At 41.7% G+C, this 22,584-nt stretch overlaps 1 protein-coding gene across 3 annotated transcripts in view; it reads left to right on the top strand.

Annotated features, from left to right (window-relative positions):
• Positions 1–10,023: 10,023 nt before the first annotated feature.
• The window catches only part of sh3yl1 (SH3 and SYLF domain containing 1), a 19,563-nt gene continuing 7,002 nt past the window's right edge, over positions 10,024–22,584 (top strand). For all 3 annotated transcript variants that reach the window (XM_061716011.1, XM_061716010.1, XM_061716009.1), the window contains exons 1-5: positions 10,024–10,098; positions 18,068–18,178; positions 18,265–18,378; positions 19,113–19,177; positions 19,726–19,838. In XM_061716011.1, coding sequence (XP_061571995.1) covers position 10,098; positions 18,068–18,178; positions 18,265–18,378; positions 19,113–19,177; positions 19,726–19,838 — 404 coding nt within the window. In that variant the 5' untranslated portion in view covers positions 10,024–10,097. The remainder of the gene's footprint in view (positions 10,099–18,067; positions 18,179–18,264; positions 18,379–19,112; positions 19,178–19,725; positions 19,839–22,584) is intronic.

The following is a 22,584-nucleotide window of genomic DNA, read 5'->3' as shown; positions in this document are numbered from 1 at the left end:
CCTGCCACGGCGTAATGATCCGTCTGTCTGCTCGCGGCTCCGGGAGCCCAAACATGGCCCCCGGTCGTTCCAGCACAACCGTCAGCACACACACGTGTGTGTGTGTGTGTGTGTGTGTGTGTGTGTGTGTGTGTGTGTGTGTGTGGGTGTAGTCCGACCAGCTCTGCTGCGGTTTTGGCTGCAGCTTTCATTCGTCTCACCGCACTGATGAACGTCAGCAGCTTCCTGCAGCAGGTTTTAATAGAATATTTAATAGAATATTTGTCTCATTTCTAGTTAAGATGTCTAATTTTTTGTCAAAAAAAATCTCATTACACTTAAAACAAGACTCATCCCTGGAAAAAACAACAATTTTCACCTGTTTCAAGTAGATTTTCACTTAAAATAAGTTGAAAAATCTGCAAGTGGAACAAGATTTTTTTGCATTTTTTTTGAAAATGTATTTGAAACAGGTGAAAATTGACGCCAAAAATTTGTTGATAGTTCCTACTTTCTGCCATAACTTTTCAATGGTTTGACATAAAGAGTCATGGGTGGTGTCATCAGACTCGGTTTTGAGTCCTTGACCTTTATGGGTGAAAACTGCACGCGCAAGGGCCCGTTCATCGCTGCTTGCTTAGATTTTGAGTTTTTGCAGAGCAGAGCCCTGATCCAGAATCCTGATCCAGAATCCTGATCCAGAATCCTGATCCACACTGCAAAAACTCAAAATCTTACCAGGATTATTTGTCTCATTTCTAGTTAAAATGTCTCATTTCTAGTCAAAAGAAATCTCATTACACTTACAACAAGAGTCATTACCAGAAAAATAACTTATTTGACAATTTTCACCTGTTTCAAGTAAATTTTCACTTGAAATAAGTAGAAAAATCTACCAGTGTGACAAGATTTATCTTCTCATTACAAGCAAAAAAATCTTGTTCCACTGGCAGATTTTTCTACTTATTTTAAGTGAAAATCTACTTGAAACAGGTGAAAATTGTTGTTTTTTTCCAGTGATGAGTCTTGTTTTAAGTGTAATGAGATTTTTTTTTGACTAAGAATGAGACATTTTAACTAGAAATTAAAGCTGCAAGCAGCGATGAAGGGGCCCTCATCACTGGAAAAAACAACAATTTTCACCTGTTTCAAGTAGATTTTTACTTAAAATAAGTAGAACAATTTGCCAGTGGAACAAGATTTTTTTTGCATTCTTTTTTTGAAAATTTACTTGAAACAGGTGAAAATTGTCAAATAACAAGTTATTTTTCTGGTAATGACTTTTGTTTTAAGTGTAATGACATTTTTTGACTAGAAATTAGAAATTAGAAATTTTAACTAGAAATAAGACAAATATTCCTGGTAAGATTTTGAGTTTTTGCAGTGTAGAATCCTGGTCCAGAACCCTGATCCACACTGCAAAAACTCAAAATCTTAACAAGAATATCTGTCTTATTTCTAGTTAAAATGTCTAATTTCTACTCAAAAAAAATCTCATTACACTTAAAACACGACTCATCACTGGAAAAAAACAACAATTTTCACCTGTTTCAAGTAGATTTTCACTTAAAATAAGTAGAAAAATCTGCCAGTGGAACAAGATTTTTTTTGCATTTTCTTTGAAAATTTACTTGAAACAAGTAAAAGCAAGATTTTTTTGCTCGTAATGAGAAGATAAATCTTGTCCCACTGGCAGATTTTTCTACTTATTTCAAGTGAAAATTTACTTGAAACAGGTGAAAATTGTCAAATGTCAAATAACAAGTTATTTTTCTGGTAATGACTCTTGTTTTAAGTGTAATGAGATTTTTTGACTAAGAATTAGACATTTTAACTAGAAATAAGAAAGTAGAAAACTTTTTGCACACCGGATATGCAGAAAGGTGCGTCGGAGGAGGAAAGCTGCAGCCAATTTGAAAAAAGAAAACACGTTCTTCTCACCAGACTAGTGTTTTATTGGGCAAACGTTTCGGTCATCGACCTTTCTCAAGCCATCACTCATTCTTTTTTTAAACTAGAAATAAGACAAATATTCCTGGTAAGATTTTGAGGTTTTGCAGTGCAGAGCCCTGATCCAGAACCAAACTGACCCTGGGCCTGCGAGCCAGCGTGACCTGATGAGGATGAGGAGAATGTGTTGACGCATCGACAGGATGACCTCAGGTTTGATTGACAGCCGACCCGTCTGCAGCTGATTGGCTGCTGCTGTGACATCACCGAGGCGACGCCCCGCCCTGGCACGCGAACGAGCACGCTTGTGAAACAAGTCGCTGAAGCTGCTGACGTCACCGTCGGGCCGGCGTGTGTTTATGGTTACACAACGAGAGGGGGCGGAGCTACAGCAGGGGGGGCGGAGTCAGCGCTGAGGTGACTCACAGCTGAGGCAGGTGTGACTCAAATGTCATGGATTACACCTGAACCTGTCTGCTACCGTGCACACACACACACACACACACACACACACACACACACACACACACACACCTGCACATCTTCTAAATAAACACTCACGCTGGCTCTCATACCTGGGAGGGACGCGTGATTGACAGCCCGGGACGAGGCCAGGTGAGGCTACCACAGGTTTCCAGGTGACGCGGAGCATTCCCGCCATTCCTGGGTCTCCTCCGGGACCCGGGGCCACCCGGGGCCACCCGGGGCCACCCGGGGGACACCAGGAAACACAACAAGACCATCGATGGAGCAGCCCAGGGTCTCTGGGTCAAGAGGGAACGACATCAGCAACGCTCTGAGAGAAGTGACGTCGGTCTGGAAGGAATTGAAAACATATTTCCAAGTTCCAGATTCCAACTAACCTTTAGTATAAAGTCTGATAAATACTTGCAGTATCGAGTATCCTGCGTTCATTCGACGCATTGACGTGCACGTTCTCAAGAAGACACTGAACGCATACGCGGCCTGCAGTTCTCGCTGCTACATAATATAAAAGTGATTAAATATAAATATTGAATCACTTTTCCAACTGTTGCTCTGCTTACTGCCCCCTATCGGTCACCGCCGGTACTACGCGCTCTCCTCGCGTACTACACAAGCAACGTTGCGGTTGGTGGTGCACGAGAACGAACGTGAACAAAAGCACCAACAGCAAGTATATCTCAGGTTTAAGACTAATCCTCAGACGTGCATAGAAACAAAGTAGATGTACTTCGTTACACTACTTAAGTAGTATTTTTTGAGGATTTGTACTTTACTTGCGTTTTTTTTTAGTTTTACTACACTACATTTAAAAGTTCAAAAATATACTTTTACTTCGTTACTTTCACATTTGCCACCTCGTTACTCGTTACAAATTAAAGTAACTTAAAGGGGACATATTATGGCATTTAATGTATATTTTAAACAGGCCTTGAATGTCTTAAAAACAATCAAAAGCTTGTTTTTTCTACCTAAATCAGAAATTCAGCCTCTGGGCCATGTCTATAGTTTTACAGATAATAAAGCCTTTTTCTGTGCTTCATTTTCAGGGCGGGGGGGGGTATGATAATGAGGCTCTGCGCTGATTGGCTGCTTGAATGACGTGTAGGAGGGGAGGAGACAAAGCGTTGCTCCGGGCAGAATAGCAGCGGCTACATAGCAAAGTGTGTCCACGGTTCTGCGTTAAATCGACGCGTACCTACGCCGTAGGCTCTGCGTTGGTGTAACGCGGAACCATAAATCAGCCTTTAGTCACCTCGTCTTCACACAGGAAGATTGAATTTAATTACACCACAGTTATTTACTCCAATTCCTCATCATTTCACTTCTTATGTTACAAGACAAATGAATCATGTAACTGTAAAGAAATCACAACACTGAATTTTCCAAATGGCAACTTTATTGTTAAAATATATAAATAAAATGTATGCACTATTGCTGGCTCAAGGAAGGACCGCGCGTCTTCTGAATGTGAACAGCTCCAGGTGCTTGAAAGATCTGAAACCACAGAAGAAAAATGTATTACGGTACCAATAGAGCCCCGAGCCCGGGGCTCCTCGACGGTCCGGTCGTGAGAAGCCCCCGCAGCTCCGTATGCGGCGCCGGGGCTCCGGAGCTAAGCTAAATACTTAGCCCTTGCAAAGATCATACAACCGCAACCCCACGGCGGGCGCCCGGCGCACAGATCGGCTCCGGGGCGCATCCTCTGCGCATCGCCCGTTACCGGGGATCAAACCGACAGATTTGGCTGAAAATCTCGGAGGGTGAAGCTGATCCGACCTGGGACAGACCCCCGAGGACCCAGCTCCCAAACCACCCGGGAACCTGGATGATTTAACCCGGATCCGCTCCGCCGCGGCGCCGCGTCCGACTGGGTCAAAGAAGGACCGCTCCAGCCGGCGGAGAGAGCTGGTTGTGGGCGTGGTTTCAGCAGCGGAGGCCGAACCTCTAATCGGTTCAAAAAAAATCACGTGACACTGGGGGACTCTGTAAGGGGGGGGTCAAAGACCTTGCAGACATTCATGGTATTTTGTCTCCCCTGAGCTGGCAGGGTGAGGGGAGACCACTTTATATATGTTAAAACAAGAAAAAATGTGTTTTTCATAATATGTCCCCTTTAAGGAATTATATTTTGCAAGAAAGACAGTTTATTTTTGGTGTTGTATTCTATACCACATTTCATTCACCTGAAAGTGAAATAAAAAAAGCAAGGGAAGGATAATTTTTGGTTGTGTTGCTTCTTTTCATGCGTACTATAAAATACTTGTACTTTTACTTTTGATACTTGAGTATGATTTTTTCAATACTGTAGGTGATCCAGAGCAGAAGAACTGGGTGCAGTGAAAAGTGCGTTGCAGAAGTCATCCGGGATGAAATGAAAGCATGTTTGAGCGTTTCACTTTCAGTGGCGGAAACTATGTATCTCAGTTTCCTGATGTTACGTCAGTGAAAGAAGCATCTAGTCAACTGTTTAATGTGGGAGGCAAATGATAGGGATTGGTCAAATATTAACCCCAAATTGCGCAGGTTGGAGTGAGCAGCAGTGGAAAGGCTGATAGAGGGTTTGCATTGACGTCACATTCCCACTGGACTAGCCCCCTTACTGCAATGAGTGGTAAAAACAGCTGCAACTAGTGGAGGAGACGGGATAACAGCCAATTATGGGCTTAAATTAAAGGCAGTTGGACTTGACAGTGACCCGTACAGTTACCCCAAGAACCAGTGGTCCATGGACATTAATATTTGGTACAGTTACCAAGAACCAGTGGTCCATGGACATTAATATTTGGTACAGTTACCAAGAACCAGTGGTCCATGGACATTAATATTTGGTACAGTTACCAAGAACCAGTGGTCCATGGACATTAATATTTGGTACAGTTACCAAGAACCAGTGGTCCATGGACATTAATATTTGGTACAGTTACCAAGAACCAGTGGTCCATGGACATTAATATTTGGTACAGTTACCAAGAACCAGTGGTTCATGGACATTAATATTTGGCCACCAATCCAGTTTCCTGATATTTATATGTACTTAATTTCTACGCCGGGGAAATACACAAAGCAAAGCTTGAAGGCATACAAAAGTCTTGACGCTTGGTCCGACTTCAAGGCAGGATTTGTTGGCGAAATTAAAGTGATGAGGACACCGAACTTTATGATTCGACCGTTTAACGTTAGCTACCCAAAAATCCAACATTACCTGATACAAAATGGGAACCGCAAATCCACGTTTCGGTGCCTGGAATCCAGTTGTTTCTGTGAATTGCAGTGATCCATTTGTCTCTCTTAAGCTTATTTTTCGGCAGTCTGTAAAATGATAACTCCGATTTCTTGCTAAATCTACGAGTACAGTCTATCACACAACAGCTCTTTACCATTTTAGATGTTTTCCAGTTGCTCAAACTGAAAGTTTACGCTGCCACTCAGTCTTTCTGACACTCAGTGGGCGAAACCCGCTGTGAAGTCACATCTGTGACGTCATGTGCATTCCCTCTATACTTTGGAGAATAGTTAGTGTTTAGTAAACCTCTAGCTGGTGTTGGTAAATCTCTAGGTAGTGTAAACTCTAGTGTGTTAGAGTCGCTCCTGTAGTTTCTTGTGCTGGCCCCCCCTTCCCTTCTCTTTTTTCTCTTTTGTTCATGTTGCAGCATCTTCTGCTGGTGGCAAAGAGCATCTCTGAATGCAAAACACCGGATCCTGCAGCGTGGGAGTGAGAGGGGCAGGGTAACGGCCCAGGCAGGTGGGGGAGAAGGTTCGTCCCTCAAGACTCCTCTCCCTGGCCCTGCCCCTTCCCAACCTTTCCCCGACCCTGCACCCAACCTGGGACTTGCTGATTGGGCCGGAGCTTCGGGAGCTGCGTGCTGGCCTGCGGTCCCCACCCCCGTTCATCCTGTTGCTGCTTCCACCTGCCTGCTGTGCTGTTGCCGTCCCTGACCCACCAGTCTGGCCCTCGGCAGGAGGGTCCCCCCTTATGATCCTGGTCCTGCTCAAGGTTTCTTCCCTCCTAAAGGGGAGTTTTTCCTTGCCACTGTTTGGCTTAAGGTTTTTCTCCCATTAGGGGAGTTTTTACCTGCCATTGTTTATGTAATAACTGCTCGGGGGTTTATGTTTATGTTTATGTTCTGGGTCTCTGGAAAGCGTCTAGAGACAACTTTTGTTGTATTAGACGCTATATAAATAAAATAGAATTGAATTGAATTGAGAACTAGCGGAGTAATCTTATCTGGAGCAAAACCCAGAACCTCAGTTTTGCTGTCGTTTAGCTGCAAATAGTTGTCTGCCGTCCAATTTCTTATTGCACCAATACAGTCTTGGAGTATGGATAGCTTTGTAACTTCACCTGGCTGAGCAGACAAATGCAGTTGGACGTCGTCAGCGTATAAATGATAGGGGATGTTGTGACTGTTTTAAGGGGGAAAACTCAGAAACGGTGACTTGATAACTGAGTTGACCAGAAAAGGCTCTTAACTCCTGAGCAGGTCTTGACCCCCCTCTGCTCAGCTGGTCCTGGAGCCGGTCCTGCAGCTCTGGGGCCCCCTGGTGGCTGCATGGGGTCCTGCATCAGTCCGTCTGGAGGTTTCACACTTACATAAAGTATTTAAAAATATAAAAGATTTCCTTTATATTAAAGTAATGATTATAAAACACATATATCCTATTTGTATGTGCATTAATATTTATATTCAGTCACGTTTATTTTTTTTTTATTTCGTTGTTATATAACAATGACAAATAAAGATCTCATCTAATCTTAACAATAATTTTGTTGCGCAGATGAGAAAAAACATTTCAGAAAATATTTTGCAACCCTACACTGTAAAAAAAAAAACTGTGAAATTTACGGTAAAATACTGGCAGCTTTGATTCCCAGAATTTCACCGTAAAAAATATGTTAACAATGTATATGACATAAGGGTATGCTTTTCAGGCAACCATAAATTTCATAGTTGAGAACTGTTGTGTTTACGGTAAATTACTATGAAAAACAGACATTTTGTAAACCTAATTACAGTATGTTTTTGCATAATGTTGAACCGTTTTATACTGTAAATTTAAATGTAAACATCAGCTAAATCTGTAATTTAGACAGAATAATACCGTTAATTTTAGGGTAATTACATGCTTGTGATATTACGGTATTTTCAAATTAATTTTACCAAAAAATTATATTTTTACAGTAAAATTGTCTGATTTCTACATATTATTACAGTAAAAAGTATAGTTATTTACTCTTTCTTGATTTAGGGTAATATAATGTATCTACTACAGTGATATACTATTTTGGATTTTACGGTCTTTTACTGTTGCTATTTTGCAGTTTTTCACTGTAATTTTTACGAACATTTCTTATTCATTCATTTAGTTTTAATATTTTAGGAGATTTTTCTAAAATATTCAATAATTATATTTTTGACGTGTTATTTATTTGTTCACTTACTGGGGCGTCTTTCCAGATATTTACTTCACTTTTTTACAATTTTAAATATTTTCAGACTTTTTTAATAATTTTGCCTGCATCAGATCTTTATTAAGTTAAAATAAACTTCACTTGGAAACCACAAAACATTTGAGGAGGACTGCAAGTGGACAAACTCAGGAGTCTAAGACTGGGTGGCCTGGTGCACACACACACACACACACACACACACACACACACACACACACACACACACACACACACACACACACACACACACGCACACACACACACCAGAGACTGATGGCTGCAGTCACAAGGATGTTTATTCTTCAGCTTTTTAAAGAAAACCAAATGTGGGAAACAAGGAAGAGGAGTTCCTGAGAGACGACGGAGAAAAACTCCTTTCATCATCTTTCATCCTCTTGTTGATGCTGCTCGTGTTTAGGTTTGTGAGAGTTAACTTCCTCGTCTCATCTATCCGTCTACAGAAGAATTTCCCTCGGGATCAATAAAGTATCTATACATCCATCCATCTATCTATCTACAAGTGAGTTTATTTTAACTTAATAAAGATCTGATGCAGGCAAAATTATTAAAACAGTCTGATGATATTTAAAATGGTAAAAAAAAGTGAAGTAAATATCTGGAAAGATGCCCCAATAAGTTAAAAAATAAATCCAAAATCAAAACGTCAAAAATATAATTATTGAATATTTTAGAAAATCTCCTAAACTATTAAAACAAAATGAATGAATAAATACAGTTGCAAAATATTTTCTGAAATGTTTTTTCTCATCCGCGCAACAAAATTATTGTTATATAAGATTAGATGAGATCTTTATTAGTCATTGTTATATAACAAGGAAATAAAAACAAACAAACCTGATTCTAAATGATCAATAATATATTACTACTACTTATGAATGACTGAATATAAATATTAATGCAGATACAAATAGGATATAGGTGTTTTATAATAATTACTTTAATTTAAAGGAAATCTTTTATAATTTTAAATCCTTTATGTAAGTATGAAACCGCAGTCGGGAGCGCGCTCAGCTGTCGCGCGCGGCTGGTCTCCTAGCAACCCTCAGCAGTCCAGACCTCACCTGTGCAGGTGTTTCCACTGAAGCCAGTTTCAGTTTGTTTATTTAGTTTTATATTCATATAATTATAAAACAACTACTACTCATATAAAATAAGATAATTGGTCAAAAACAATACAATTAGGTATTCTCATTTGTCTTTTTTATGATACACCTCCGGTTTGGAAGCTGTAGAAAAAATACACAATATTCCATTGAAAAAAAAGGCAAATTTAAACCAAAAAGTTATTATCAATAAAGATATAAGTCTTGAACGAAATGCTACGAGTGTGTCCCACTTTCCTCTTGCAGGTGTATAATTCGGCTTAGGTCTACAGGTACGGGGTCACGTGGTTCAGGTGTTATTGGAAATAAAAGATGCTGAAAGGACGGCTGTCGCCAAACTGAAACCAACTTCGCTGCAGGCGCAACGCGGCTTCCGGCGGCCGCAGCCAGGTGGGAGGTTGTATCCGACATAATATAGTTATTCTCACGGGTAAATATCATATTCATTGTAGTGAATGGAGGAATAGCAATCCCTCCTTTTATTGGTTTTTAAATGATAAAAAATTAATCTTCAATCTTATCCCTTTTGCCGCGTTCCATACCTCGGAAATCGGAACTGGGAACTGGGAATGGCAGCCTTCTTGGAATGGTAACTCGGGGGTGGTGAAGCTTCTCCCACTTTCCCAGTAGGAAATCCCACTTCGAGGAGCGTTCCAGTTGAAAATTCCGACTTCCGAGGACAAATGGAACGCGGCAGACTAGACTCCAACAAAACGGCTAAAAAGATTTGTGACGATATATCTTGTTTCTGCTTCTTTTTTTTATGCATGCCTCAGTCCTTGCTCCTCTTTTTTGGCACTTTTGTTTGCCTGATTTTAAATACTGTGATACTTTTATAGTTTGCACGTTATAAAAACCCCAGTTTGTCTTTTATTTCAATATATAGTTAATTGTTTTTCTATATAGCTCTATATTTGACAGCAACTCATATTATGTCTACTAAGTATACAATCATCCTTACGAGAAGATGTTTAATTACTGCTCCATGTTGTGTTATTGTGTTCAATAAAGAAAAGAAAAAAAAAACCTGCGTGAGGCGGAAGTGAAGAGAGGGACGCGCTCACCTGTCTCACCTGTCGACAGGTACGGCCGGAGGAAAGACGAGCACAAGTAAGTTTCACATCAACAAGCGTCTCGTTTGGAAGCAAAGTTTTCTCTCGTGTTTGTTCTGTGTGGCTGGTTTAGTTGAACTAAGTTAGTCCCCAGTGGCAGAGGTGTCAAAAGTATCACATTCATTACTCAGGTAGAAGTATAGATACTAGAGTTTAAAAATACTCCTGTAGAAGTTGAAGTATCAACTCAAGTTTTTTTACTCAAGTAAAAGTATAAAAGTACTGGTTTCAAAACTACTTAAAGTATAAAAGTAAAAGTAATGTAAGGGGGAAAAAGGCCATTAAGGACAAAAGCCATTGAAAATGAATGCATCATATGGCAATGGTGCAAAAAGTCAAACTTCAGAGGCATGTTATCATTTATCCTAACCTTTATTGGAATGTACATCCAAGTTTAGTTGCAGGAATCTGAGGGAACGGATGTAAGAACAAAACTTTTTTTGTCTCTTAAATCTAACTTTAAGCGACTAGCATGTGTTTACTTTTAATATAAGTGCTTTCTGCGGTACTTTGACGTTTTTGTCCCTTATTTTCCAAAAGGTGATGCGTCATTTGATGGATTAAATAATCCAGTTGAGGTTTCAGGTCCTTGTTTAGTAAAATAGGTGCAGAGGTGTCAAAAGTATTCACATTCATTACTCAGGTAGAAGTATAGATACTAGAGTTTAAAAATACTCCTGTAGAAGTTGAAGTATCAACTCAAGTTTTTTACTCAAGTAAAAGTATAAAAGTACTGGTTTCAAAACTACTTAAAGTTTAAAAGTAAAAGTAATGTAAGGGGGAAAAAAGCCATTAAGGAAAAAAGCCATTGAAAATGAATGTATCTTAGTATAATGCAAATATATTAAAGAACCATATATTTGTACTATTGAGCATTAACATGTGTTTCAGAGAGCAGAAGATATGATGACTAGTTGCAGAGCCGTCTGGGAGATTTGCGAGGCCCTGTGCGAAATGGCCCGGGGGGGGCCCTTGCGAAATTTTTTGGTTTTTCGGGTCGGATCGGGTGTCTATATGCGCAATCTTATCTCTCCAATTAGCAAAATACTGGATACCTTCCCCTGCCTCATCATCATCTCTTGCCTCGACGCAGGGCCCCACGGCTGCTTGAGACCCGGTCGGATCGGTGATTTTTGTAACAAATTTATCAAACGAGCCTTTCAGAGAGGCATTCAACTCTTCCATTTTCTTTAGTTTTTTTCTTTTTTCTGATGGAAATTTCCTGAATCTGTCTCGTTCTCTCGACATTGTGTGACAGTTTGTTCCAACTCCACCGTCTGGATCAGAGCAGCTTGTGTCTGCGCTTGGTCTGATCAGTTGTATTGAACAACAGACACGTGCATCATTGCACATATATTTATTGATATGCACAGACATTTAGGTCTGTAATGGAACGTGACTGTTGATATTTATAAGGGAAAAAACGAGAAAAAAAAGGCCCATAGCGCGAGGCCCCGTGCGGTCGCACAGTTCGCACACCCCTTGCGGCGGCCCTGCCTATAAGTATTGTAATGGTGATAAAAGTCAAACTTCAGAGGCATGTTATCATTTATCCTAACCTTTATTGGAATGTACATCCAAGTTTAGTTGCAGGAATCTGAGGGAACGGATGTAAGAACAAAACTGGACAAGAACATCTGAAACAACCACAACCAAACGAGGCTGTTTTTAAAATGTAAGGAGTAAAAAGTACAGATAATTGTGTGAAAATGTAAGGAGTAAAAGTAAAAAGTCGTCTGAAAAATAATTACTCCAGTGAAGTATAGATAACCAAAATTTCTACTTAAGTAAGGTAACAAAGTATTTGTACTTCGTTACTTGACACCTCTGGGTACTGGTACTGGTACTGGCAGCTCAGCTGCTCAACGTCAGGTCTTCAGAGGTTCTGATGGACTGGATCAAGTAAAAACTACCAAATATTACTACTATTCAGTGTTTGCAAGCAACTTCCTCTAAAATATTGAGGTTCTTTTGTTTTCAAGAACAAAGTTTCTGTGAAGGTTCTGATCGGTCCAGGACTGTAGAACTGTGGTTCTGAAGAGTTCTGACTGCTGGACGGGTTCAGGTCGCTGCACTGATACAAATATCTTGCTTGATCTACTTAAAAAAAATAAGGCAACTTTTTGCATGAGATTATTATGTAGATCAAGAAAGACTAGTCTTTGTATAAACTACTTAATTTATTCTGTGTAAATAATACATTTTGCAAGTACAGTCAAGTTAATTCTGTTAAGTTCACTTTACTTGCCAAAATTAAGTTGACTTTACTTGCAAATTAATTTTGTACATACTAAAAATTAGGTAGTTTATACAAAGACTAGTCTTTCTTGATCTACATAAAAATCTCATGCGAAAAAGTTGCCTTAATTTTGTTAAAGTAGATCAAGCAAGATATTTTTTACTGTGGAGTTCTACTGAAAAAAATAAAGCGTGTTTCATCTAAACGTTGTTCAATCTGCCCAATAGATTAAAATTGTTGAAAAGATTACTGGGATTACATAAATACTGCTTGTTAAGAAAAAAATGCACAATGTCTTGTTTTTTGAACAAATGCAGATTAAGTTCAAAACTAGATGTATTTATGTAAAGCAACAAACTTAATTTTTAATTAATATCACAGATTTAAATATGTTATATTTACATGCGCTTAGATTTATTTTTTTCAGTGTGGTTTCTGGTCCCTGGACGGGTTCCGGTAGTTGGACGGGTACTGCTCCCCGGTACTTTTACTGGTCCCTGGTACTGGTACTGGTACTGGTACTGCAAAAACTCAAAATCTTACCAGGAATATTTGTCTTATTTCTAGTTAAAATGTCTAATTTTTTGTCAAAAAATCTCATTACACTTAAAACAAGAGTCATCACCAGATAAATAACTTATTTGACAATTTTCACCTGTTTCAAGTAAATTTTCACTTGAAATAAGTCGAAAAATCTGCCAGTGGGACAAGATTTATCTTCTCATTGCAAGCAAAAAAATCTTGTTCCACTGGCAGATTTTTCTACTTATTTTAAGTGAAAATCTACTTGAAACAGGTGAAAATTGTTGTTTTTTCCAGTGATGAGTCTTGTTTTAAGTGTAATGAGATTTTTTTTACTAAAAATGAGACATTTTAACTAGAAATAAGACAAATATTCCTATACTGGTCCCCGGTAGTGTTGTCCCGATCACGGCATTTTCAAAACATCGGTATCGGCCAAAAAGGTATCGGGACATACCTAGTTATTGACGTTTGTAATATAAATTAAATCGTTTTATATATCGTTGCATTTAACGTCACTTCCGGTCGGCAGCCGGAAGTGACGAAGTAAGCGAAACTAACATGGTTTACATGTTTGAATTGTGAAATTTTATGTTCATGTTGCATTAAGCTGCTGCTATTCATTTCATGCCATTCAGAATGTTGCACTAAGGTTAAGCCAAAAAGTATTTTAATTTTCTTGTGTTTGTGAGTTTGACTGGAAGTCATTCAACTACCTCTTTTGAAGTTACATTTATTTATTTTGGTTATTGCACTATTCTGCACTTTTAGTTTTAGTTTACAATTTCATGTTTTTACATTTTGTGGCACCAGAGCTGATAAGCTTTGTTGAAATATGTGTCCATGTTGTTCTCCAATGGACAATGAAAAGAAACTTGGGATAATTTAGTTTTAATCCTCTTTTTGTTTTTTAATTCATTGCCAAAATGTGTCTGATCAGGGAAAAGTATCGGAAATGTATCGAGAGCCAAAAAAATCGGCTGATACTCAAACTCAAGTGATCGGGATTAGATCGGGACTGGTTCCTGGTTCCGGTCCCCGGGGCGTCCCCGGGCCACCGGGCCGGTGTGTCATGTGTCAGGAATGTGCTGCTGCTGCAGGGGTGGGTCGGCATGCCGGCCGACTGGTTGCTGCAGTCTGACTCCGACTCGGTGCAGCTGGATGTTTCCAGAGACGTTTATGACGCGTCACAAACAAGATCCTTTTATTCCAATTTAAGCTCAATCAGAGTTTTTATTGACCAGATAAAGCATTTTCCCAGTGTGAATATTACTAGAAATGCTGCTGGTGGAAAGTTCAGGCAGGTTTTCAGGATAAAAAGGTTCAGTTTCTGTTTCAGTTTAAAACCAGAAACCGCATAAAAAGAACTGGACAACCCCTCTATGATGTCATCAGCTGTGGGCGGGGCCTTTGGCAGGATGTGACTCCTGATGCAAGTGCTGGTTAGTGGAGCTGGTTAGTGGAGCTGGTTAGTGGAGCTGGTTAGTGGAACTGGTTAGTGCAGCTGGTTAGTGCAGCTGGTTAGTGGAGCTGGTTAGTGGAACTGGTTAGTGGAGCTGGTTAGTGGAGCTGGTTAGGGGAGTTGGTTAGTGGACCTGGGAGTTGGTTAGTGGACCTGGGAGTTGGTTAGTGGACCTGGGAGTTAGTTAGGGAGTTGGTTAGTGGACCTGGGAGTTGGTTAGTGGAACTGGGAGTTAGTTAGTGGACATGGAGTTAGTTAGTGGACCTGGGAGTTAGTTAGGGAGTTAGTTAGTGGACCTGGAGTTGGTTAGTGGACCTGGGAGTTAGTTAGGGAGTTAGTTAGTGGACCTGGAGTTGGTTAGTGGACCTGGGAGTTAGTTAGGGAGTTAGTTAGTGGACCTGGGAGTTAGTTAGGGAGTTAGTTAGTGGACCTGGGAGTTGGTTAGTGGACATGGAGTTGGTTAGTGGACCTGGGAGTTAGTTAGGGAGTTAGTTAGTGGACCTGGGAGTTAGTTAGGGAGTTAGTTAGTGGACCTGGGAGTTGGTTAGTGGACCTGGGAGTTGGTTAGTGGACCTGGGAGTTAGTTAGGGAGTTAGTTAGTGGACCTGGGAGTTAGTTAGTGGAGCCGGGAGTTGGTTAGTGGGCCTGGGAGTTGGTTAGTGGACCTGGGAGTTGGTTAGTGGACCTGGGAGTTAGTCAGTGGACCTGAGAGTTGGTTAGTGGACCTGGGAGTTGGTTAGTGGAGCCGGGAGTTGGTTAGTTGACCTGGGAGTTGGTTAGTGGACCTGGGAGTTAGTTAGTGGAGCTGGGAGTTGGTTAGTGGACCTGGGAGTTAGTTAGGGAGCTGGTTAGTGAAGCCGGGAGTTAGTTAGGGGGTTGGTTAGTGGACCTGGGAGTTGGTTAGGGAGTTGGTTAGTGGACCTGGGAGTTGGTTAGTGGACCTGGGAGTTGGTTAGTGGAGCTGGGAGTTGGTTAGGGAGTTGGTTAGTGGACCTGGGAGTTGGTTAGTGAACCTGGGAGTTAGTTAGGGAGTTGGTTAGTGGACCTGGGAGTTAGTTAGTGGAGCCGAGAGTTGGTTAGTGGACCTGGGAGTTAGTTAGGGAGTTGGTTAGTGGACCTGGGAGTTAGTTAGTGGAGCCGAGAGTTGGTTAGTGGACCTGGGAGTTGGTTATGGAGTTGGTTAGTGGAGCTGGGAGTTGGTTAGTGGAGCTGGGAGTTGGTTAGTGGACCTGGGAGTTGGTTAGTGGAGCCGGGAGTTGGTTAGTTGACCTGGGAGTTGGTTAGTGGACCTGGGAGTTAGTTAGTGGAGCTGGGAGTTGGTTAGTGGACCTGGGAGTTAGTTAGGGAGCTGGTTAGTGAAGCCGGGAGTTAGTTAGGGGGTTGGTTAGTGGACCTGGGAGTTGGTTAGGGAGTTGGTTAGTGGACCTGGGAGTTAGTTAGTGGACCTGGGAGTTGGTTAGTGGACCTGGGAGTTGGTTAGTGGACCTGGGAGTTGGTTAGTGGACCTGGGAGTTGGTTAGTGGAGCCGGGAGTTGGTTAGTTGACCTGGGAGTTGGTTAGTGGACCTGGGAGTTAGTTAGTGGAGCTGGGAGTTGGTTAGTGGACCTGGGAGTTAGTTAGGGAGCTGGTTAGTGAAGCCGGGAGTTAGTTAGGGGGTTGGTTAGTGGACCTGGGAGTTGGTTAGGGAGTTGGTTAGTGGACCTGGGAGTTAGTTAGTGGAGCCGGGAGTTGGTTAGTGGGCCTGGGAGTTGGTTAGTGGAGCTGGGAGTTGGTTAGTGGAGCTGGGAGTTGGTTAGTGGACCTGAGAGTTGGTTAGTGGACCTGGGAGTTGGTTAGTGGAGCCGGGAGTTGGTTAGTTGACCTGGGAGTTGGTTAGTGGACCTGGGAGTTAGTTAGTGGAGCTGGGAGTTGGTTAGTGGACCTGGGAGTTAGTTAGGGAGCTGGTTAGTGAAGCCGGGAGTTAGTTAGGGGGTTGGTTAGTGGACCTGGGAGTTGGTTAGGGAGTTGGTTAGTGGACCTGGGAGTTGGTTAGTGGACCTGGGAGTTGGTTAGTGGAGCTGGGAGTTGGTTAGGGAGTTGGTTAGTGGACCTGGGAGTTGGTTAGTGAACCTGGGAGTTAGTTAGGGAGTTGGTTAGTGGACCTGGGAGTTAGTTAGTGGAGCCGAGAGTTGGTTAGTGGACCTGGGAGTTAGTTAGGGAGTTGGTTAGTGGACCTGGGAGTTAGTTAGTGGAGCCGAGAGTTGGTTAGTGGACCTGGGAGTTGGTTATGGAGTTGGTTAGTGGAGCTGGGAGTTGGTTAGTGGAGCTGGGAGTTGGTTAGTGGACCTGGGAGTTGGTTAGTGGAGCTGGGAGTTAGTTAGGGAGTTGGTTTGTGGACCTGGGAGTTAGTTAGTGGATCTGGGAGTTAGTTAGTGGAGCCGAGAGTTGGTTAGTGGACCTGGGAGTTGGTTGGGGAGTTGGTTAGTGGACCTGGGAGTTGGTTAGTGGACCTGGGAGTTGGTTATGGAGTTGGTTAGTGGACCTGGGAGTTGGTTAGTGGAGCTGGGAGTTGGTTAGTGGAGCTGGGAGTTAGTTAGGGAGTTGGTTAGTAGACCTGGGAGTTGGTTAGTGGACCTGGGAGTTAGTTGGGCAGTTGGTTAGTGGAGCTGGGAGTTGGTTAGTGGACCTGGGAGTTGGTTAGTGGAGCTGGGAGTTAGTTAGGCAGTTGGTTACTGGACCTGGGAGTTGGTTAGTGGACCTGGGAGTTAGTTAGTGGAGCCGAGAGTTGGTTAGTGGACCTGGGAGTTGGTTATGGAGTTGGTTAGTGGACCTGGGAGTTGGTTAGTGGACCTGGGAGTTGGTTAGTGGACCTGGGAGTTGGTTAGTGGAACTGGGAGTTGGTTAGTGGACCTGGGAGTTAGTTAGGGAGTTGGGAGTTAGTTAGGGAGTTGGTTAGTGGACCTGGGAGTTGGTTAATGGACCTGGGAGTTAGTTAGGGAGTTGGTTAGTGGACCTGGGAGTTGGTTAGTGGAGCTGGGAGTTAGTTAGGGAGTTGGTTAGTGGACCTGGGAGTTAGTTAATAGAGCCGGGAGTTAGTTAGTGGACCTGGGAGTTGGTTAGTGGACCTGGGAGTTAGTTAGGCAGTTGGTTAGTGGACCTGGGAGTTAGTTAGTTGACCTGGGAGTTGGTTAGTTGACCTGGGAGTTAGTTAGTGGAGCCGGGAGTTGGTTAGGGAGTTGGTTAGTGGAACTGGAAGTTATTTTGGGAGTTAGTTAGTTGACCTGGGAGTTGGTTAGTGGACCTGGGAGTTGGTTAGTTGAGCCGGGAGTTGGTTAGTTGACCTTGAAGTTAGTTAGGGAGTTGGTTAGTGGACCTGGGAGTTGGTTAGTGGAGCCGGGAGTTAGTTAGTTGACCTGGGAGTTGGTTAGTTGACCTGGGAGTTAGTTAGTTGAGCCGGGAGTTGGTTAGTTGACCTTGAAGTTAGTTAGGGAGTTGGTTAGTGGACCTGGGAGTTGGTTAGTGGAGCCGGGAGTTAGTTAGTTGAGCCGGGAGTTGGTTAGTTGACCTTGAAGTTAGTTAGGGAGTTGGTTAGTGGACCTGGGAGTTAGTTAGTGCAGCCGGGAGTTAATTGGTGGACCTGGGAGTTAGTTAGGGAGTTGGTTAGTGGACATGAGAGCTGGTTAGCGGAGCTGGGAGCTGGTTAATGGACCCTGAGGGGTCCACCCATTGGGTTCCTTTAACCAGCGGTGGTTTCCGTGTTTGCAGTGAGCAACCCCATCCCTTCCAACATGCGGTCCGAGGCCAAGAAGGCTGCCAAGATCCTGAGGGACTTCACGCAGATCTCCAACCGGACCGGGCCGGACAAGCTGATCCCTGGTAACGCGCCGGCGGGCGGCCGGGTGCAGGTTTGGTCGTTGTTCCCGCGCCGCGTCCTGTTCTCACACTTCCTGTGTCGGTCGCAGCTCACGTCATCGCCAAGGCTGAAGGTCTGGCCATCATCTCCGTCATCAAGGGCGGCTTCTTGATCACGGCCCGGGGGGGCAGCGGCATCGTCATCTCCCGGCTCGCCGACGGACGTAAGGCCACCGTCGCTGATGGGTTTGGGGCTGGGGATCGATTCAAATGTCAAGAATCGATTCTATTCCGATTCTTAAGATTCAGAATCGATTATCAAGATTTGATTAGATTCCGATATTGATTTGGGTTAGTGTTATTAAAACTGTTTTTTGAGCTGTTGCATGAATTATATGACTGTAGTTCTGCAAAATATTACTACTAGTATTATATTGAGATTAAACAGCAAGTATTGCAGCTAATGATGCTGTAAGGACCAATCAGCTCCCAGAATGCTGATAGAACTGCTTTCAGAAACATCATGTGGGTCAGAATTATCAAACAGATCCAGGGAGGAAACAGACGGATGAAATCGGATTTATTTTTTCCCACATTCCGTTTTTACTTGTTCCATTTTCGGTCTATTTTGGTTTTTAATCTTTGAGAATTTGGTTTTTAGCATTTTTTGCACATGTAAACCCAAGACAGTTTATAAAGTACTGAAATATAGACAATTTATGGAATTATAACCTAACACTTTAATGTTTTCATACCTTTAAACATATTTAAAGGAAGAAAAAAAACAGTTATTCTCGTGTCCAACAAAACATTACTTTTTTGGGGATAAACTAAAAAATAACCAAAAGTTGTAATGTAATGATGAAAAAAAATAATACATAAATAAATAAAAGAAAATAAAAAAAAGCCCCCTGGGCAACAGTTTTAACTGAAGAAATAAAGGATTTGTTGGATTCAGGTTGGTCGGCGCCGTCGGCCATCGGCATCGCAGGACTGGGCGGCGGCTTCGAGATCGGCGTGGAGGTGAGTTGGATCCCCGAGGGTTCTGGCCGCGTCCCCGACCGGGTCTTTGGACTAGGGATGGGCGGTATGGACTAAAAAATGTATCACGATAATTTCTGGCATTTATCCCGATAACGATAAAAATTACGATTTAAAAAAAAAAAAAAAAAAAAAAAAAAATACCAATTCAACTCCACCTTTTCAACTATAAATCTATCTCGCTCTCAGATCCGCCATGTTTGTTACACAAAAACCTCATTTTTTCTTTCTTTCTTTCTTTCTTTCTTTCTTTCTTTCTTTCTTTCTTTCTTTCTTTCTTTCTTTCTTTCTTTCTTTCTTTCTTTCTTTCTTTCTTTCTTTCTGGCTCATTTCCTTCCTTCCTTCCTTCCTTCCTTCCTTCCTTCCTTCCTTCCTTCCATAAATCAGTTTTACACAAAAACATCATCAACGGGAATTTATCATTTTTACCATGAGATACAAATTCTTACCGTGGGGAATTTTTTTGACGGTTTATCGTGAACGGTAAAATATCGCCCATTCCTACTTTGAACGCACCGCGTTGTGTTCAGGTGTCGGACCTGGTGATCATCCTGAACCAGCGCCGGGCCATCGAGGCCTTCACCAAGGGAGGGAACCTGACCCTGGGAGGGAACTGCACCGTCGCCGTGGGACCCATGGGCAGGTAAGCCCCGCCTCCTCATTACCTGGAATAGAGAGAGATTGACAGTGACCCGTACAGTCAGTACTCGAGTTGTAAAAAATAAAATCCGGGGGGATGGTGGATTTTATTATATGGGGACAGATAATTTGTGCTGATTACAAATAATATAATATATTACAAATAATAGCAGTGACCAAAACACCTGCAGAAATACTGCAGGAATGACATAGCAGCAGTTAAATGCAGCCTTCTGTAAGCTTTAAATATCCACTGGGCTTACATCAAATACATCAAAACACAACAATAAAAAACACTTTTCTGAACTTATCAATATGACTCTGTCCTTCACAGGATAAGTAAAATGGATCACTGCAAAAACTCACAATCTTAACAAGAATATTTGTCTTATTTCTAGTTAAAATGTCTCATTTTAGTAAAAAAAAATCTCATTACAGTTTAAACAAGACTCATCACTGGAAAAAACAACAATTTTCACCTGTTTCAAGTAGATTTTCACTTGAAATAAGTAGAAAAATCTCCCAGTTGGACACGATTTTTTTGCTTGTTATAAGAAGATAAATCTTGTCCCACTGGCAGATTTTCCTACTTATTTCAACTGAAAATTTACTTGAAACAGGTGAAAATGGTCAAAATTTTGAGAAAAAAGTTGAAATGTCGAGAATAAAGTTGAAATGTTGAGATTAATGTTGAAGTACAATCTCAAGAAAAAAGTCAAAATTTCGAGAAAAAAGTCATAAGAAAAAAAGACGAAAAAAAAAGGAAAAAAACAGAAAAAGAAGAATTAAGAAAAAAGAAAAAAGTTATATATATAGTAAATAAGTTATTTTTCTGGTGATGACTCTAAATGTTGAAATAGCAGTAAAACCACATTCATTGATGAAATGACATAAGGGATGGAAAGGGGGATGGCAGTTTTACAGGGGGATGATTTGGACCGTTTTTATTTCAGGTGGGGATGCCATCCCCCTCATCCCCCACTACTGCGTACAGTTATCCGAACAACCAGTGGTCCATGGACATTAATATTTGGCCACGAATCTGATATTTATACTGTATGTACTTAATTTCTACGCCGGGGAAATACACAAAGCAAATCTTGAAGGCTTACAAAAGTCTTGACGCTTGGTCCGACTTCAAGGCAGGATTTGTTGTAGAAATTAAAGTGATGGGGACACCGAACTTTATGATTTGACCGTTTAACGTTAGCTACCCAAAAATCCAACATTACCTGGTACAAAATGGGAACCACAAATCCACGTTTCGGTGTCTGGAATCCAGTTGTTTCTGTGAATTACAGCGATCCATTTGTCTCTCTTAAGCTTATTTTTCTGCAGTCTGTAAAACGATAACTCAGATTTCTTGCTAAATCTATGAGTACAGTCGATTGCACAACAGCTCTTTCCCATTTTAGATGTTTTCCAGTTGCTCAAACTGAAAGTACTCATTAGAAATGGGCGATATACCGTCAAAAAAATTCCCCACGGTAAGAATTTGTCATCTCGCGGTAAAAACGATAAATTCCCGTTGATGATGTTTTTGTGTAAAGCTGATTTACGGTTCTGTGTTAAATCCACGCACAACGTACGTGAAGGAAGGAAGGAAGGAAGGAAGGAAGGAAGGAAGGAAGGAAGGAAGGAAGGAAGGAAGGAAGGAAGGAAGGAAGGAAGGAAGGAAGGAAGGAAGGAAGGAAGGAAGGAAGGAAGGAAGGAAGGAAGGAAGGAAGGAAGGAAGGAAGGAAGGAAGGAAGGAAGGAAGGAAGGAAGGAAGGAAGGAAGGGAAAAAGGAAGGAAGGAAGGGAAAAAGGAAGGAAGGAAGGAAGGAAGGGAAAAAGGAAGGAAGGAAGGAAGGGAAAAAGGAAGGAAGGAAGGAAGGAAGGAAGGGAAAAAGGAAGGAAGGAAGGAAGGGAAAAAGGAAGGAAGGAAGGAAGGGAAAAAGGAAGGAAGGAAGGAAGGGAAAAAGGAAGGAAGGAAGGAAGGAAGGGAAAAAGGAAGGAAGGAAGGAAGGGAAAAAAGAAGGAAAGAAGGAAATGAGCCAGAAAGAAAGAAAGAAAGAGAAAGAAAGAAAGAAAGAAAGATTCCCATTGATGAGTTTAGTAACATTTAGTATCTTTTAGAGCAGTGTTTTGGCTCCAAAGACTGAATGTGTTGATAGATTTATAGTTAAAGGTGGAGTTGAATTGGTATTTTTTAATCGTCATTTTTATCATTATCGGGATAAATGCCAGAAATTATCGTGATACATTTTTTAGTCCACACCGCCCATCCCTACCACTCAGTCTTTCTGACACTCAGTGTGTGAAACCCGCTGTGAAGTCTCATCTGTGACGTCATGCACATTCCCTCTATTCCAGCTCTGACGAGGAAGTAAAACGTGACGGATTTACGACCGTCACCTGAGCTACAGGTCTGGGCGGAGACCTGGTTTGGATCAGCTTAAAAAAAAAGCCTTTTAAAAGCATTTTATTGACGTTTCCTGCTCGGTTGGTTCGGGTACATCCCGGGACTCTGGGCCGGTACCAACTAGGGCTGGGGAACGATTCAAATGTCAAGAATCGATTCTTGAGATTAAGAATCGATTATCAAGATTTGATTTGATTCGATATCAATTTGGGTTAGTGTTATTAAAGCTGTTTTTTAAAGCTGTTGCATGAATTATATGACTGTAGTTCTGCAACATATTAATACTAGTGTTTTATTGAGATTAAACAGCAAGTATTGCAGCTAATGATGCTGTAAGGACCAATCAG

The sequence above is a fragment of the Cololabis saira genome, chromosome 24, assembly GCF_033807715.1.
Source record: "Cololabis saira isolate AMF1-May2022 chromosome 24, fColSai1.1, whole genome shotgun sequence".
In the NCBI taxonomy this organism is placed as follows: domain Eukaryota; kingdom Metazoa; phylum Chordata; class Actinopteri; order Beloniformes; family Belonidae; genus Cololabis; species Cololabis saira.
The sequence above is the reverse complement of the archived record's forward strand: the minus strand, read 5'-3'. Positions and strand labels throughout refer to the sequence as shown.